The sequence below is a fragment of the Spodoptera frugiperda genome, chromosome 11, assembly GCF_023101765.2.
Source record: "Spodoptera frugiperda isolate SF20-4 chromosome 11, AGI-APGP_CSIRO_Sfru_2.0, whole genome shotgun sequence".
Taxonomy (NCBI): Eukaryota; Metazoa; Arthropoda; class Insecta; order Lepidoptera; family Noctuidae; genus Spodoptera; species Spodoptera frugiperda.
This window is the reverse complement of record NC_064222.1, coordinates 2,542,097-2,558,044: the sequence shown is the minus strand read 5'-3', so window position 1 is coordinate 2,558,044 and position 15,948 is coordinate 2,542,097. Positions and strand designations below refer to the sequence as shown.

At 34.7% G+C, this 15,948-nt stretch overlaps 3 protein-coding genes across 19 annotated transcripts in view; 1 reads left to right on the top strand and 2 right to left on the bottom strand.

The window, feature by feature from the left end:
• The first annotated feature begins 7 nt into the window (after positions 1-7).
• LOC118274773 (histone deacetylase 3) lies at positions 8-6,388 on the top strand. Its single transcript, XM_050696691.1, has 7 exons — positions 8-529; positions 996-1,184; positions 1,546-1,820; positions 2,551-2,738; positions 3,066-3,206; positions 3,563-3,672; positions 4,030-6,388. Exons 1-7 carry the CDS (start codon positions 289-291, stop codon positions 4,188-4,190), a joined length of 1,305 nt encoding a protein of 434 aa, XP_050552648.1. The 5' UTR covers positions 8-288; the 3' UTR covers positions 4,191-6,388.
• Positions 6,389-6,467: 79 nt separating this feature from the next.
• Positions 6,468-9,877, bottom strand: LOC118274895 (uncharacterized). The gene is made up of 2 exons (XM_035592659.2): positions 9,474-9,877; positions 6,468-7,810 (listed from the first exon to the last, which is right to left on the bottom strand). Exons 1-2 carry the CDS (start codon positions 9,647-9,649, stop codon positions 6,541-6,543), a joined length of 1,446 nt encoding a protein of 481 aa, XP_035448552.2. The 5' UTR covers positions 9,650-9,877; the 3' UTR covers positions 6,468-6,540.
• Positions 9,878-10,643: 766 nt separating this feature from the next.
• Positions 10,644-15,948, bottom strand: part of LOC118274590 (uncharacterized) — a 362,728-nt gene continuing 357,423 nt past the window's right edge. For 12 of the 17 annotated variants that reach the window (XM_035592192.2, XM_050697032.1, XM_035592186.2 and 9 more), the window contains 7 exons: positions 15,517-15,917; positions 15,214-15,410; positions 14,776-14,920; positions 14,506-14,636; positions 14,098-14,228; positions 13,661-13,861; positions 10,644-13,488 (listed from right to left, as the gene is read on the bottom strand). In XM_035592192.2, coding sequence (XP_035448085.2) covers positions 13,339-13,488; positions 13,661-13,861; positions 14,098-14,228; positions 14,506-14,636; positions 14,776-14,920; positions 15,214-15,410; positions 15,517-15,917 — 1,356 coding nt within the window. In that variant the 3' untranslated portion in view covers positions 10,644-13,338. The remainder of the gene's footprint in view (positions 13,489-13,660; positions 13,862-14,097; positions 14,229-14,505; positions 14,637-14,775; positions 14,921-15,213; positions 15,411-15,516; positions 15,918-15,948) is intronic. The other 5 variants (XM_050697030.1, XM_050697033.1, XM_035592198.2 and 2 more) reach the window with 3 other exon arrangements.

Below are 15,948 nucleotides of genomic sequence, written 5' to 3'. Positions count from 1 at the left end.
GTCAATTGTCATTGTCAAGTTGGCATTTGGCAGTGAAGCGAAAGGAAGCTATTATTTTCTTCGTATTTATTATTTTATTTTATCCGCGTAGAAATAGTGACAGTATTTAAGTTTTATCCGCTTATAGTTTGTATCTCCAACATAGAATTGTATAACTGCATAATCAAAATGCCTTAAACTGGATAAAATGCTTCTCGGTGACATCGAGCTAACCAAACGCTTGTTAGTGATTGCTGTCGTTCTCGGCATTATTTTGGTTTTGAAAGAATACGTATTTGTTTATCCACTATGACTCAACATAAAGTAGCTTATTTTTATAACGCGGACGTGGGGAACTTCCACTATGGGCCCGGGCACCCCATGAAACCGCATCGGTTGTCGGTGACTCATAGTTTAGTGCTGAATTATGGCCTGCATAAAAAGATGCAGATATACAAACCGTATAGAGCGAGCGCCCATGACATGTGCCGCTTCCACAGCGAGGATTATATTGAATTCCTGCAAAATGTGACTCCGCAGAATATACAAAGTGAGTAAGCACTTATTGGACAGAACTCTTTGAATACATAATGTGGACTGCATTATATCACATTACAATGTCTTTCCTGCAAGGTTATATCGACATGCAAATATGTATAAGTACATTTACATGTTAATTTTCCACTTAGGGTTTATAGGTAAACTGGTATTCTAATGTTTTGATGGATGTTTCCTGTGTCTCGCTTTCATATTTTAAAATTCTTATTTCCTATGAATTTTATTAAAATTATAAAAATTGAGGATTAGAGATTCTGAATCCAATTAAGGGATATTGAATTAGATTAATTCAGCACCCTAGTATGAGTTTGCTTTATGTTTAAAGGCGCTCTGATTGGTTGATTTATTTGTTCCGACCAATCGAAAACACAATATGTTTTCTATTGTGTCTCATATACCGGCAGACAAGAGGTTAAACACAGGTATTTAAATATTTTTTAATTTCTTTTCTATTTCAGGTTATTCCAAAGACCTACTGCACTACAATGTAGGTGATGACTGTCCCGTGTTTGAAGGGCTGTTTGATTTCTGCTCGATGTACACGGGGGCTTCACTAGAGGGCGCCATGAAGCTCAACAATAATGCCTGTGATATTGCCATCAACTGGTCTGGAGGTCTACATCATGCTAAGAAGTTTGAGCCTTCTGGTAAGTAATTTAAGGTGCTAAATAGACTCTTAAGCTGATAGACTATCTTAGATATAGATCGTTTTTCTTTGAAGGTCTCTCCTCTCAGGGTTATATTTTTAATTATTTGAGGAAATTAAAAGTCCTATTTAGAATTTGAATTGAATCTATAGAAGGTTCTGATAAGAAAAGAGATTGATACCTAGTCAAAAATGATAAACTTTTTGTTTTTTTATGTAACATAAAACACAAATAATCTGCTCTTACTCATTCTACTTACTTTACTCATTTTACTTACATTTAATATAAAAACATTGCTAAGAATTTGAGTTTCATATTTTTTTTCATTTTGAATGACAATCTAATTCATGTCATGTTACAGGTTTCTGCTATGTAAATGACATAGTAATAGCAATCCTAGAATTACTGAAATACCACCCGAGGGTGTTATACATAGACATTGACGTCCACCACGGAGACGGTGTGCAAGAAGCCTTCTACCTGACTGACAGAGTGATGACGGTCAGTTTCCATAAGTACGGGAACTACTTCTTCCCAGGAACTGGAGACATGTATGAGATTGGAGCTGAAAGTGGAAGGTACTATTCTGTTAATGTGCCGCTAAAGGAAGGGATTGATGACCAGAGTTATGTTCAGGTTTGTGATTTTTTTTTTAGGTATATACTATTATTTTACTCCAGATGATGTCCCAAACTCACATCGCACTAATAAAGTTTACACACAGTTAAACATGCATAGGAAATTCCAATGTATAACTATTAGGAAGCGAAAGACGTGTGTAAGAATCATAGCAATTGGCATTCCATTCCAGGTGGCACAACCACCTCGCCTGGTAGGAGGATCCTATACTCCATGTTCTCTAATGAGATGTCCAGAATCAAAGTGTGAAACTTGATAAGACTTTTACAAAACAACAGTATTTACATTCTTGTTGTTTTTCTTTACAATGTGATTGATGCCTTGAGTAGTATTTTACTGTTGAGTATGCACTTTAACATATTCATTAGAATATAATGGAGTACATAACTATTATGTATATAGCAGACGTAACGCCTTGACCTTTAAGGTACCTACTTTGTGCAACAGTGACCCTACTTACGTAGTAAATACCAATCTATACTAATATTATAAAGCTGAAGAGTTTGTTTGTTTGATTGTTTGTTTGTTTGTTTGAACGCGCTAATCTCCAGAACTACTGGTCCAATTTGAATAATTCTTTTTGTGTTGAATAGTGCATTTATCGAGGAAGGCAGGAAGGCTATAGGCTATAAAACATCACGCTATGACCAATAGGAGCCAAGCAGAGCGGGTGAAACCGCGCGGAAGTAGCTAGTCATGTTATAATTTGTAATCAAAACTATTCCAGGTTTTCAAACCAGTGATATCCAATGTGATGGAGTTCTACCGTCCAACGGCGATAGTGTTACAATGCGGCGCCGACTCGCTGGCGGGTGACAGGCTCGGGTGCTTCTCGCTGTCCACGCGGGGCCACGGAGAGTGCGTCAAGTTCGTCAAGAACTTAAATGTACCCACTTTGGTTGTGGGAGGGGGAGGGTAAGTTACTAAGAAAAATGTTTAAAGATTTTGTAAAATATTTGCATTAAAACATATTTGAATTGTCCAATTAATTAATAAAAAGTCTTGGCGGATGTCTATATTCAGCAGTGGATGTTTTATGGCTGATGTGATGATGATGATGATTACCTAATATTCCTATTTCGATTTTGTTCATGGACACTTTTTTTGCAAGTCGCGACTAGGACGTTAGGGAACAGGGCAGGGCACCCAAATATTGTTAGATTTTTTATAATTCTTAATAAAACACCTTGGAATCTGGAAATATTGTAAATAAATACCATAATTGTTATTCTTACATTTCAGCTACACGTTAAGGAATGTGGCGCGGTGCTGGACGTATGAAACGTCGCTCCTGGTCGATGAGAATATATCAAATGAGTTGCCCTACACGGAGTATTTGGAGTTCTTCGCGCCGGACTTCCAATTGCATCCAGAAATCAATAGGTAGGCATCAGCAGTTTCAGTAGTATGTTATGAATACAATAATTTACTTTAATATTCTAAAAAATTATATATCGTAGCTCAACTTTTTGTTTTCCTCAAATTCTAATATGTGTTGCGGGATTCAAGAGTTGTTCATGATGTGTAGGGTCGTGCCTGACTTCGTTGTCTTGGTGGTATTGAAGTTAGTCTGTGCTGCAAATCTTAGCTTACAGGAGTAGAAATGGTTGGGTCGCAGGCTTGCCCCAAAACATCTGATATGTCGAGTTCCCAGAGTTTGTAAATTCTCAATAATAGATATTTATGAAGGATTATTAGTTTAAATATTGTTATAAATAAACTTTTGTTTTGTTTTCCAGCACAAATAACGCGAACAGCAAGCAGTATTTGGAAGCGATCTCTAAACACGTGTACGACAACCTCAAGATGTGCCAGCACTCGCCTGCTGTGCAAATGACGCATGTACCAGGTAAATAAGATTCCACAATAACGTATATATGGCATTAATCTATTCTACTAACACCTGCTATTATTAATAACTAGGTACAGTCAGCGTCAAAAGTCGATGACCACATTTAGATTTTCAAAATCACTGTACATTATATTATCACCTAAGTCCTTAATGAAGTTCAATACTGGCGCCCTTATTGTTGAGCGACTTATGTGGGTGATGTAGCTGATCCTGACTGCACATAAATCTTATAACAAAACTGGTGAAAAACGGTTTAAAGTTCAAATCAGCCTACCTCATGAGGATTAAAAAGGCATGTTGTAGATATATTTTCTTTTAGTCCCATTTACTTATTTATTCTATATGAATTTACAGGCGACTTCTTCCCCGAAGAGTATAGGATAAAGGACGAACCTGACCCAGACGTGAGGATCAGTCAAGAGGAGGCAGACAAAATGGTTGACGCTAAGAACGAGTTTTATGAGGACGAAAAGGACAATGATAAGGAACCAGTGGTCGAGAACAAGGATCCATAGCATACAAATGGCCTGACTGACCCACTGGCCATATGACAAGAAAAGGGTTACAGAAGATACAGAAAAAAGTTTCTGTGAGTGAGTGATTCAGAGTGAATGAATGACACAAGTGATTTAGTTCAATTATTTTGACAGTTAGTGACTGTTCGTTTTTTTTTTTAATTGTTTGCTGTCTATGGTGTTTTAACCCTTCTCTTGCAGTTTTTTTTTTTTATATTTTGGTGATTTTTGGACATGAATTATGATTTGACAATGATTATTAGACAAATAATTTATTAATATGTATTCATCAAATATATTTACTACACAAATCTAGTATGTACAGGCTATAAGAGAAGGGTTGATGATTTTTTTCTGATTCCTGTACATTGTTGTTAACTTAATTTCAGACAAGAATAGTAATCACATCAAAACAACTTAAAATCAATAAATAAAATATAATCAGTTTCAACGAGGGAAAGATAGCTCAAATTAAGTTGACACCTAATGTAACTGGCATCAATAATAATAATTAAGTAGATAGAAAAACGCATTATAAAAATTATTTATGCAATGTAGTGTTAGACATCAAAATCTACAGTACAGTCAATAGCGCGTCTTACCCCTGAAACTCCAACTATAATATTTGTAAATTTTGTTACTGTCCTTCTCTCACTATAAACTTTCCCACCCATTATAGACCTTATTTCCAATGTGTAAATACTGCTTTTGTTTGAACAAATATGGTTACAGTATGCGATCTTGCTAAAGAGGTTTAACTACCTCGTTGATCTAGGGGTCTCTGCCTATCCTTTTTTATAAGGGGGGAAAATCATCCAATGACTTCTCTCGCTTTGGGTGAGGCTAAAGGGAGTGTCAGACTCTTACTGACTAAAAACCACCCCGTTCCTTCTCCTGCTTTTCGAGCCGAAGCCCCGGTAAACCCGCTAGGTAGTCCACAGCTCTCTGCATACTCTTACCTTACTTTACTCTAGAAGCGCAGTTGACTGTATTAAAATTAGGGATAGTTACTTAAATCTTGTATGGGATATGAAAGAAAATATTGTGAAATGTCATACAAGCATTTTCTGACGTCATATTTAAGTATTAGCTATATATGTATTTAGGGCCGATTTTTCAATCAACAGTAGAGTAAAATTGATATTGGACAGTTTTTAATATAGAAGAACTGTCGACTATTTAAAGTTATTCGTCCAATAAAATGTATCTAATATCTAAAAATCGGCCCTTAGAAGAATAGTGGCCAAGATAAGTAGGTGCTGATCAACTGGTAATTTTAATTGGATATTGCAAAAAAGGTAGTTCATTATAGGATATAAACTATAGTAACAAGAAAAACAATATATTCTAGGATTTCTGATTTTATTTTGTATCGGCCGGCAAACTAGCAAACCGGTCACCTGGGAGGTCCACTACCTATTTAAATGTCAATAGTGTTGCGATTAGAGCTTGGTGTTTGTGGCGCCACCCATGGATACAAAACCACCAAAGGAGTTACAGGTGCATTGCCGGCCTTTTTAGGGTTAGGGATTTGGGGAGGAGAGGAATTTGGCTTCCAGTAACCCGACTCACCTACCGCGAAACATGATTCTGAGCTATAGTGAGTGAGCTGAGTGTTATACTTTCAGGAGACTTGATGAAAATAGTTACTAGTATCCCTCTTCGGAGATTACCTAGCGTCATTTTAACTATGCCCAGTTGACCAATGTCTACTTATTTTGACCTAAGATGTTAATTAATTTGCTAAGTAACATATTTTGGTGCCTACAGTGTAGGTTGAAATTGTGTTTCGTAAACATAAAATCAATATTAATATTTAATGAGATCATTCCTATTTTTTTATTAAGGAGTATGGTGGTTAAGTATGGTGTTGCCTTATTCAAATAATGTATTTAATTCGACAACTTTTTTTTCAATAATTTCTTTTAATTTACATTTTTTTTTATCATCAAATATTGTGCAAATAATTAAGTTATATACCGACAAGGTTTAAATGAACAGAATTATTGTTTATAATCAAATAATAATTTATATAAAGTTGAGTTAGGTCAGATCGGAATGTCCAGATTGGAGGTGACAAGTTATTCTGATGCTTTAAGTTAGTAACTTTGTTTTATCAATTATTTTGGCATTGTTTAATAAGTTGTAAATATTGTATAAATTATGCCCAATAAAATTCTTATTATTTTAAATCATCATTTTGTATTTTACTTATTAATTTACCAGAAAGCTCCTATTTCAGGGCAGGGTCATTTTTTGTAGAAAATAAATAGTCTATTGTAATTGTAAAAATACATTTATTAATAATCATTATTATCAATTTAAAATAAATTACAATAAATACATAATGCTAATATGTACCAAATCTTAAATCCAAATTGTTGTCTTTAATATATTGAATTATTTCCATCATTTCCACTAAAAAGTCTACCGTGAACACTTGAAGCTTATCACACATTTGAATTATCTTTTTTACCACATTCTTCGATACCACGAATGTACAATCCAACCACAAGGAATTTAAATTCCTCAAATGTCCTTTCTCTAATAAATGCAATAATGTTTCATCTATCCTAGTCTGTCTTTGATACTTCAAAACTAACTTTTGCATATTATCCGTACACTCTAAGAAAAACGTCAAAATGTCATGCATACAAAAATGGTCATTACCTATTGTTAGATTCCTGAGTTCTGAGAATATTTTTCCTGGTCGCTGAAAATATTTAGGTATGACCAAACTATTTGACTGAGTCATTAAACAGAGTGTGTTCAAGTTAGGACAACACCTTCCTAGAGATATGATTGCGTCTAAAGTCATGGAGTGGTCAATTTCCCACAGAGAGAAGTGTGTGAGATAGCTGCCTTTGACCGTTAGAAGCTGCTGCATTGATTCCGTGTAGGAAAAGAAAGAAAGATCTAGCCTATACAACCTTGCCTCACTCATACAGATCTGTTCTAAAATTAGATCTTTACTGAATTCAGATAAATGTGTTATCGATAATTCTCTGAGAAAAGGACATATTTTTAATAACTTCCTAATACCATCAGCTGAAGCAAAATGACAGTTTATTTTCCGAAGACTCAAGGGCCCTATGTCTATAGTACTACTAATTAACGTAGACCCAATATCGCAGGACTCAATCCGTAGCTCCTCCAAGTACGGTAGCTTACTAATACACATGATGATACCAGCTTGAGACACACACCGGCCTATACGATTCGCTCGTTCATTCCTCGGCGGATCCATTGAGAGTATCCTTAAATGTTTTAAATTTGTGACAAAACAAAGACCAGCATCGGAGACATTCCTAATCAGTACAGAAGCATTAAAGAGGGACTTGCAGACATCGACTTTGGAGACAATGTTAATATCTTCGAGTAGGGGGCAATTCTGGCTAATGACTTCGAGAATTTCGTCAGTGCAAATGAATCTGAGATCGAGAACGACTAAGCGCTTGAAGGTGGACAGTGTAGAGATCCAGAACGACTGAGATATAGCGTTATCGGTTTCGCATTTGCGGAAGTATGTCAGGTTGGGGTGCGTCAGTGCATGCAGCTGAACGCGAGGATCACCGCGATACAGGCGGCATGTTCTTTTTGAACAGAGGACATCGAATAACCTGGAAAAGAAAAACATGTGGTTAAAACTTTAAAACTGTCTCCAGCATCGTTAGTATGGTATGGCTGGTTTATTCGACCTGGCCAATCAGAACGCCGAACGCGCTCTCGTTTCGATTACAAAAGTACTCTCAACGGATCTTGGCAGGTCTTAACTACGTGCAGAAGGCTGCGCAATAAGTATTTTTTAGAACCAAATGGTGGCATGAGGCGAGGTGCGGGGGCGGCGATCTAGGCTAGAGATTGACCATTTCTAAATACAATTGACCCTTTACACTTATTGCGCAGCCTTACCTTAGCACGTAGTTCAGACCTGCCAAGATCCGTTGAGAGTACTGTAGTTTAAACGTAAAGCAAACTCATACTAAGGGTAATAAATGCCAAAGTAATAAACCTTGGCAGTTGTGAAGTATTATTATTACAACTTACAAGAATTTGTTCAAAATCTGTCTCTTCTGTTTGTTCTTATCATACTTATTTTTATCACGGTGCATATTTGTGTTGGTATTAAATTGTGATATCACACTCACACACAACTCTGCTTATTTAAAGATTATTTAAACAACAGATAATGACAATGGAAGACATTTTTAAAGTCATTTGAATTTTATTTTTAATTCTTACATTATCTTAATGGGGGAAGTAATTATTAAAACATTATTTACACTTGGTCTCCCAGTAACTATGTAGAGTGCAAGCCACTACCACAATTTAAAAATATAAGTTTAAAAATTGTTGGTTTATAATTTTGAAATAGCTATGTCAATATCGGTGAAAATTCAAAACTCAGTTTTAATCAGTGAAACTGGGAATGTCATCTTAATAATAGCGGCCATATAAGCTAACTAACTATGCAGGAATTAATTATGAAAGTCCCTAAATACTTAAAGAAATGCACCCTAATAACTATTTAATGGAAAATCAGTTCAATTCATTGAGAGTAAACTTGTATTTACGTCTTACAAAATGCTGTCAAAGAAAAAGTGCTCATTCAATAAAAATCTTGTGGGACACACATGACAAACATAATTTAAATAATAAATTATTTTACATAAAATATGCAAATCAAAGCAAAAGAAAAAATAACATTCATACATTTAGAAAAAGAACAACCAAGGTGAATAGAGGACACTACACACACAAATGTGGGCTTAACTCACACATACACAATATACCTTAAAAATGAAACTTGTTATTGTATGCAGGTTCATTCTAAATAGGTTTTAATGAACATGATATCATTTGAATCCCAAGAAGATTGAAGAATTGCACAATGAATTTATTTTACACACAGACTCATGGACAATTTTATGGAACCATGCCAATCCTGAAATTTAGAATTTAAACTGAGGAGACAGATTTTATAAGCTAGAGACTAAAGTTTAAGAATACCACAATTTAGTCTTTAATTTTTTTAAATGTATTCAAGGTTCCAGATTGCTATAGAGTAAAAAAAAATTTAGAAATGTACGTCACTAGACTTTAAAAAACATACATTTCTATTACTTAGCTATTAAAATATAAAATAGAGATATTTCACAATCAACAGCAATCGTGATTGACCACAATCAAGTACGAAAACCTAATTTCATACTAGATTCAGTTATTGAGCAACAAAAATATACTGAAATAAAGATAATAAAAAAACATAAACAAAGGTTTTACCTGGCTGGAAGCAGCGTCATTAATTGGCATTTTAACTCATACACCTCTTGCTCGCAATGGCGAAATTTAGGCTCAGGATATTGTTTCTCAATAGACTGACAAGCTACATTTATTAGACTAATAGAACTTTCAATACACATATGAAAAAGACTACTGGGTTGCCTATGAGGCGCCATTCCGACGCCTTAAAGTAAACGCGAATCGCAAAAACTCGTTTTGTTTTAGTACAATAAACGAGTTTATTTGTAACCAAATGATAAAAATATTTAACACGTTATAAAACAAATCTAGTTCGTTACTTTACTTTGTTATTGTACTCGCGACTCGCTATTATTTTGCCTTCTATTGATTTCTATAATTTGTGACAATTGCTTGACAGTAAACCATCGTAGTCAGTCATTACGATCAAAATGTCAAATGTCACTCATGTCAGTGTCATACGATGGATATTCTTAGGTTCAAATGTTCAATCGTCGTTCAATTTAGAAACAGAGTAAAAAGTAAAAGCTGTGTCGTAGTTTTTGTTTAAGCGGGAAAAACATAATATTGAAATGCGAAACGACTGCAGGAGTTGTCCATCCACTGTAATTACTGGATTGTACTGCTGACTTATTGGTGGATGATCGTGTATTTGCCTGTTTACCCACTGTGCTAATGGGCTAGTGTTCTACCAAAATTATTTAATTTTTAAACCTATGTACCTCATAGCTAGTCGTCTTTAGGTTATGGACGTTATCGGAGGCTCCTCAGATCTTCTGTGTAACCATAGCAATAGTGCAGCAGCATGCTTACACCCACCTGGAAATAGAGAAAAATACTTATATTAAAAATAATGTATTACCAACCTAAATAAATAACTCTAAAAAGTTGGTCTCGCTGTCATTGCAGCGGTAACTCCCCTCTTTGAGGAGTGGCTTAAGAGGCACCACGATGTCTTCACCTACCGCCTAACGCAGGTGCTTATCGGACATAAGAGTTTCAGTAAATTCCTGTTTTTGATTGGGTGGGAGGAAACGCCCGGGTGTCATCACTGCGACGATCGGAGGAGAAGATGCTGGAGCATACGGTGGCCCTGTATGGTCTGAGCACCGCCGTGTCCTTAGGGATATGGTTCAGGATGTGATTCAATAGTTGAAAGGTATTTTAATTTAAATAAACAACAGTCACAAGTTCATTTTAAATATTTTATTTTTATTTTCATCTTTTCGTATGAGTTTACACCTAAAACTAATAATTTATGATTAATTAAAAATATATAGATATACGTTCGTCATAGATATCCAGTTCAATAATATTAAGGGGTGCTTGTTTTCTGATAAATTATAGTAAATATAATTATAATCAGTAATATTCGTGCGAATTCTTTTAGCTACTACGCGCTACGGTAGATACTGATATTTTATTTATTTATGTTGCATGTTGCTTTTGTTATAAAGAAAAAAATATACATTTTAAAAGTATTTTCAAAAAACAATAGAAATAAAGTAATTAGCAATACAAAGCACAGTTATAAATCTAGTCTCCAAATATGTAAAGCCTTTTTAATTAATTAAAAAAGAATCGTCAACTTTTTACGACATTTATCGAATAAGTAAGAAAAAAATTCGCACGTTTGTAGGTACATAAATAAATTGATATAAATAGCAATTGTATTTTGTTACCTTGCAATTAGGTATCGATAAACAATAATTCAGGTCATTATTATTTTGTAAAAAAATCAAACATAGTCAGATACACCTACATTTTTAAAAAGTGTAAAATTGTACCCAGTTGGATGTTCAGTTTTATTTTAAATTACAATATGTTTATATTGAAATTCGGATTTCTTATTTTGGTGCAAAATTTTTATTTGACTATTATACGGATACAACTTAATCGCGTAGTGTATGGCGTTCTAATAGGTGAAAATGTCAAGCTTGTCAAACGTCAATTTTCCCGCCAATTTATTGCAATGAAGAAAATAGGAAGGTGGTACAGTCAGAAAAAGTAGGTAAGTATTAAGTAACAAAAATAGTTATTTTTTACAGTAGAAACTCAGAATACAATTAGTTATTTTAGTTTAGGTGTGTTGAGTTAGTAGGATTTACATTGAGAGTTGTACTCCATGGGATATTTTTATATTTATATTTTTTTCAATCGAATAGTTCAATCTTCACAATTTACACTGTAGGTATCGATATATTATTTTAATAATCTCTCTAGTTTCTTAAACATTTACGGGTTAAAAATTATAATTTATTTATTATCATTACCTAACTTCACATTTCAGTAAAGCATAATTGATACCTAAAATATCTAAGTTTCATTAATATTATCTAAAATCTTTTTGTTACATATATAATAACTCTCTAATTTACAATAATATTCGAATAAATGTTTTTCATACACTATTTACATTAAGAATAACATCTACATAAATTAATTAATTTTAAAAGATTCTACAATAAATAGTTATTTGGCACTAATATTAATTAAAAATAAATTAAACGGACATTATTAAAATTAAATATTTCATACGACTACCTATCTACTTAGAATTAATATTTCATAAAGTAATAGGATTTTTATTATTAAACATTTATTATTTTTATAATAATAATTTATTCTTGTGCTAATTTTTGTTAGGTACACAGCAAAAAATGTAAATATCTTTGATAAATAATGTTTTTTTTTTATGAATAAGACAACATGAAATAAATTCTAGTAACATAATTATTTTAGTGTTGGTAACAATATTAACAGCACAGATATAAAATTATTATTTATGAAACCAGGGTAAATCTAAGAGGTAGCTAAAATTATTGACATAAAGCAAAAATAGGAATAGTAACGGTAAATAATTTCTCATATCTTTAACAATGCATTATAGCAAAATAAAATTAAAATACTTATAAATACAGACTAGATTTCTATGAAACATTTTGCTCCATTTTTATAAATAGCTAGATAATTTAAATAATTTTATTCTTAAAAATAGATAAAATGAAAAGGAACATTTTTCGTACGTTTTGGAAACATACTAGAAATACATAATATTTAATTGATTGATTTAATTTGTGCACCACAAAACGACAAGACTAGAATATAGTTATAATTTAAATTAATAGACTAAACAAATATTACATTCTATTTACTATGCTAAATCTAGAATATCTACATTAGTTTCCTAGATAGATTACGATAGATAGATAGAACTAGAATAAAGAGTAGGTAGATGAAATAGAAATAGTAGTTTAGTTGTACACACACTTGATAGTAGACAAATTAGAGAAAGTACATCATAGATGATCAAAGTACATTTTCTTCCTACTGACTTCTTTTTTCTCTATGATACGATCATGGCTGTATTCTATAAATTAATGTGACAATTATTTCACAAAATTAGGTATTAGGTATGTATTTCCTAAATTGTCCAATGTCAAGTAGAAACCAGTCATGCAATATTCACTCATAACACAACACAGTTTACTTATTGTAGTACTAAGAAAATTACATAGTCAAAGTCATCGTCAAAAAAAATAATGACGATCAGTAATTGACCGCTGACTGTCAGCTGATCGAATATGTTCGGATTCGCATTCTCTCGTTCGTTATTATCTTTATTTCTAATCTCTCTATCGTTTTGGCCTCCATTCCCTCCGTCCATTTCTTGACTTACACCATCCTTACCTAAACTATTCTTATTTTGATCACTTTTACCCCCATTTTGATCACTTTTACCCTCGTTCAGATCATTTTTACCCCTTCTTAAATCATTTTGATTTACTGTAACCTGAGAATTTTGAGCCGTATCTCGTATCACATTACTTTCATTTGGACCTCTTTGAAAGGCGTCGGACTGGGCTTGTCCGCTCGGCCAAACGGATCAGAGTCTCTTGTGCGAATCAGTGCTGGCACTCTTGAGGGAGCCGAAGCGTCGCGCGCCTGCGGAGGTGGTGGGCGTAGTCTCACGGTCCAGGCTTGCGGCTCGGAGGATGAGACCTCGTGACTGGCGGAAGGAGGAGTCGGGTTGTACCTGAAGATATTGAAGACAGACTTAGCAAATAAATATTTTACGAAATAGCAGCTCGAGTAGAATAACGGAATTAAGCAAGCAATGGATTTTAGATGATAAGTTTATGAGTCTCATAATTTTGGCACGAAATTAAACAGAATAATACTTAAAACGTCAGTTGTACAACTCTTACCGGCTCTCCCACGGACCCAACACGTCTCTGCCTCGGCTCCCTCCCGATTCTACTAGTTTGTTCAGTGAAGGAAGTCTCCAAAGACCGCTGAGACGCATCACTGATGGACTGGGAGAGAAGGTGGGTGGTGGATGAAGAGTTGGAGTCTTCGATGTTCGAGTACTCGTCCGGACTGTCATCTCGCTGAGGGGTGTCTGATTCCTATGATGTTTATAGTAATTAGTGTTAGCATGATTTGAATTTAGTTGTGTTTTAAAATTATGACCAATACTACGCAACTGGTTTTCTAAAACTCTTATGGTAACTAGCAAGGGATTTGCCATGTTAAAAAAATGTTAATTTCCTCTAAATAACTTGTTCAGCAGTGCTCTATCGATTACGATACGTATTTTTGATAGTTCATTGATAACCAACTATTGCAATGTCTTTCATCTCACCTCTTCCAAGTCTCTTAGCGTTGTTGGGTATAGGTGTCTTCTAGCATCTTCTCTCTCCTTTTCTCTTTCCCTCTTCTCCAGCTCGTCCGCCAGCATCATAACCTCCCAGTCACCGCCGCTGCCAGGTAACGCTGTAATTTTGTGAAAGTAGTTTTATTTATTTATACTTTTTATATTATAATTTTTGTAAGAACTTTCATTGTGTGCTTGAATGACCAGAGATATGGATGTGATAGAAGTTATAGAAACACGTAGGTGATGCTCTGTAGTTATAGTATTTACCTACCATGGGACAAAAACGTGAGTTAATGTTTGTAGTTTAATTTTGTTTCCAAAATTTCAGAAACAGTACAATTTAAGGACATTCATCAGACAGAGTCGTAATTTAAGGATTGAAAGACAACCTACCTCTAATAGGTGACGAGCTACCATGACTAGAGCTACTGGCGCGTCCTCTTCTTGAGCTGTTCTCTACAAACTCTTCGAACATCGGCGTGCGAGGTAATGATTCTGAATCACTGCTAGATGACGTTGATCCCCTGGAATTTATAAATGTTGGTTAAAAGGGGCAACTTCAATAGTTTTATTGATTAAGTGGTCGCAAAAGTTACTGGCTTTTGGTTGGAATTCTAACATTTTAAAATTAATTTCAATGAATTCAGTTCTTCAGTCACTTACGCATCACTCCAGCTGTAATCACTGCCCATGTCGAGTACGACATCGTTGCAGTTGTTCGTAGGCTTCTGAGTTGGAGTCCGATGGAAGAGGGAACCCAAACTGAACTTGCGATGCTGCCGCGGCCGGCCCTCTGAATAACAAATGCCTTACCATTTCAATAATAATAATAGTTGAAGCAAAAACAGTTGCGTCGTGTAGCCTTTTGGTGAAAAGCCAATAGATGCAGTGTTGTAAAATATTTGATTGTTATCAAAGTCAAAGAAGACAGTGATTGAAGAATAGAAGTTAGGTTAAATGACGAATACAAATGTTTAATTTGTTTCTCACACATTATAAACCCCAATTTTGGATTATGTTTTTATCCCTTCCAATAATCCGCAGTAATATAATTTGGAACAAAAGACTACACGTTAAATAAAAACATCACGTAAAGCTTACTCCTTTCATTCTTTCCAGTATGATGCATCCCAGTGTCCACTGATAGAGTCTTCTTGATCTTCGACTTGGTGTTGTCAAGGTGTGATCCGAAGAAATGGAAGTGTCTTCTGCTGGACCGCAAGCTGGACTGTTCTGGGCTTAGGAGAGACCGGTCTTCTGACGTGGTGTGGGGAGAAAGCGGCCTGAAAGACGGAATGCTTCTTAATCTATTAGTTTGAACTGTTTTGTTTCAAATGTCGATTAATACTAAAGTACGCCACAAAAGACCAAAGTATGCTTATTAGAAAAAATAAGTTCTCAAACCTCGTCAAGTCTTGCATCTCCATGCTCTCTTGGTCACTCTGGTCCTCCCAAGACTTTCGTTGCTTCAACTTGGCTGCACGTTTTCTCGAATATGTTCCAGCTTTGCCATCTAAGTTCAGATCTAATCTCTTCGATTTGCTGATAGTCCATTGCTCTTTACTCGACGATGTCTTGTCAGCTCGTGAAAGTGATACGGCTAAGTTTTGTAGTTCTGCGTACGATAATTTTGATAGCTCTATTCCTTCTGTTAATTCTCTAAGGTTTTCCTCTGTGAGGTCGTCAGGAGATAGGGTTTCTTTTGCGGCAGCAGTTTCGTTTTCTGGAGATCTGTCTCTTTCTGCTTCGTCAGCGCTTGCTGTTGGTGGTGATGTAGCGAAAACGGTGTCGAGTGAATCACCTCTCTGTAATTTTAAATCCTGATTAGTTTAGAAT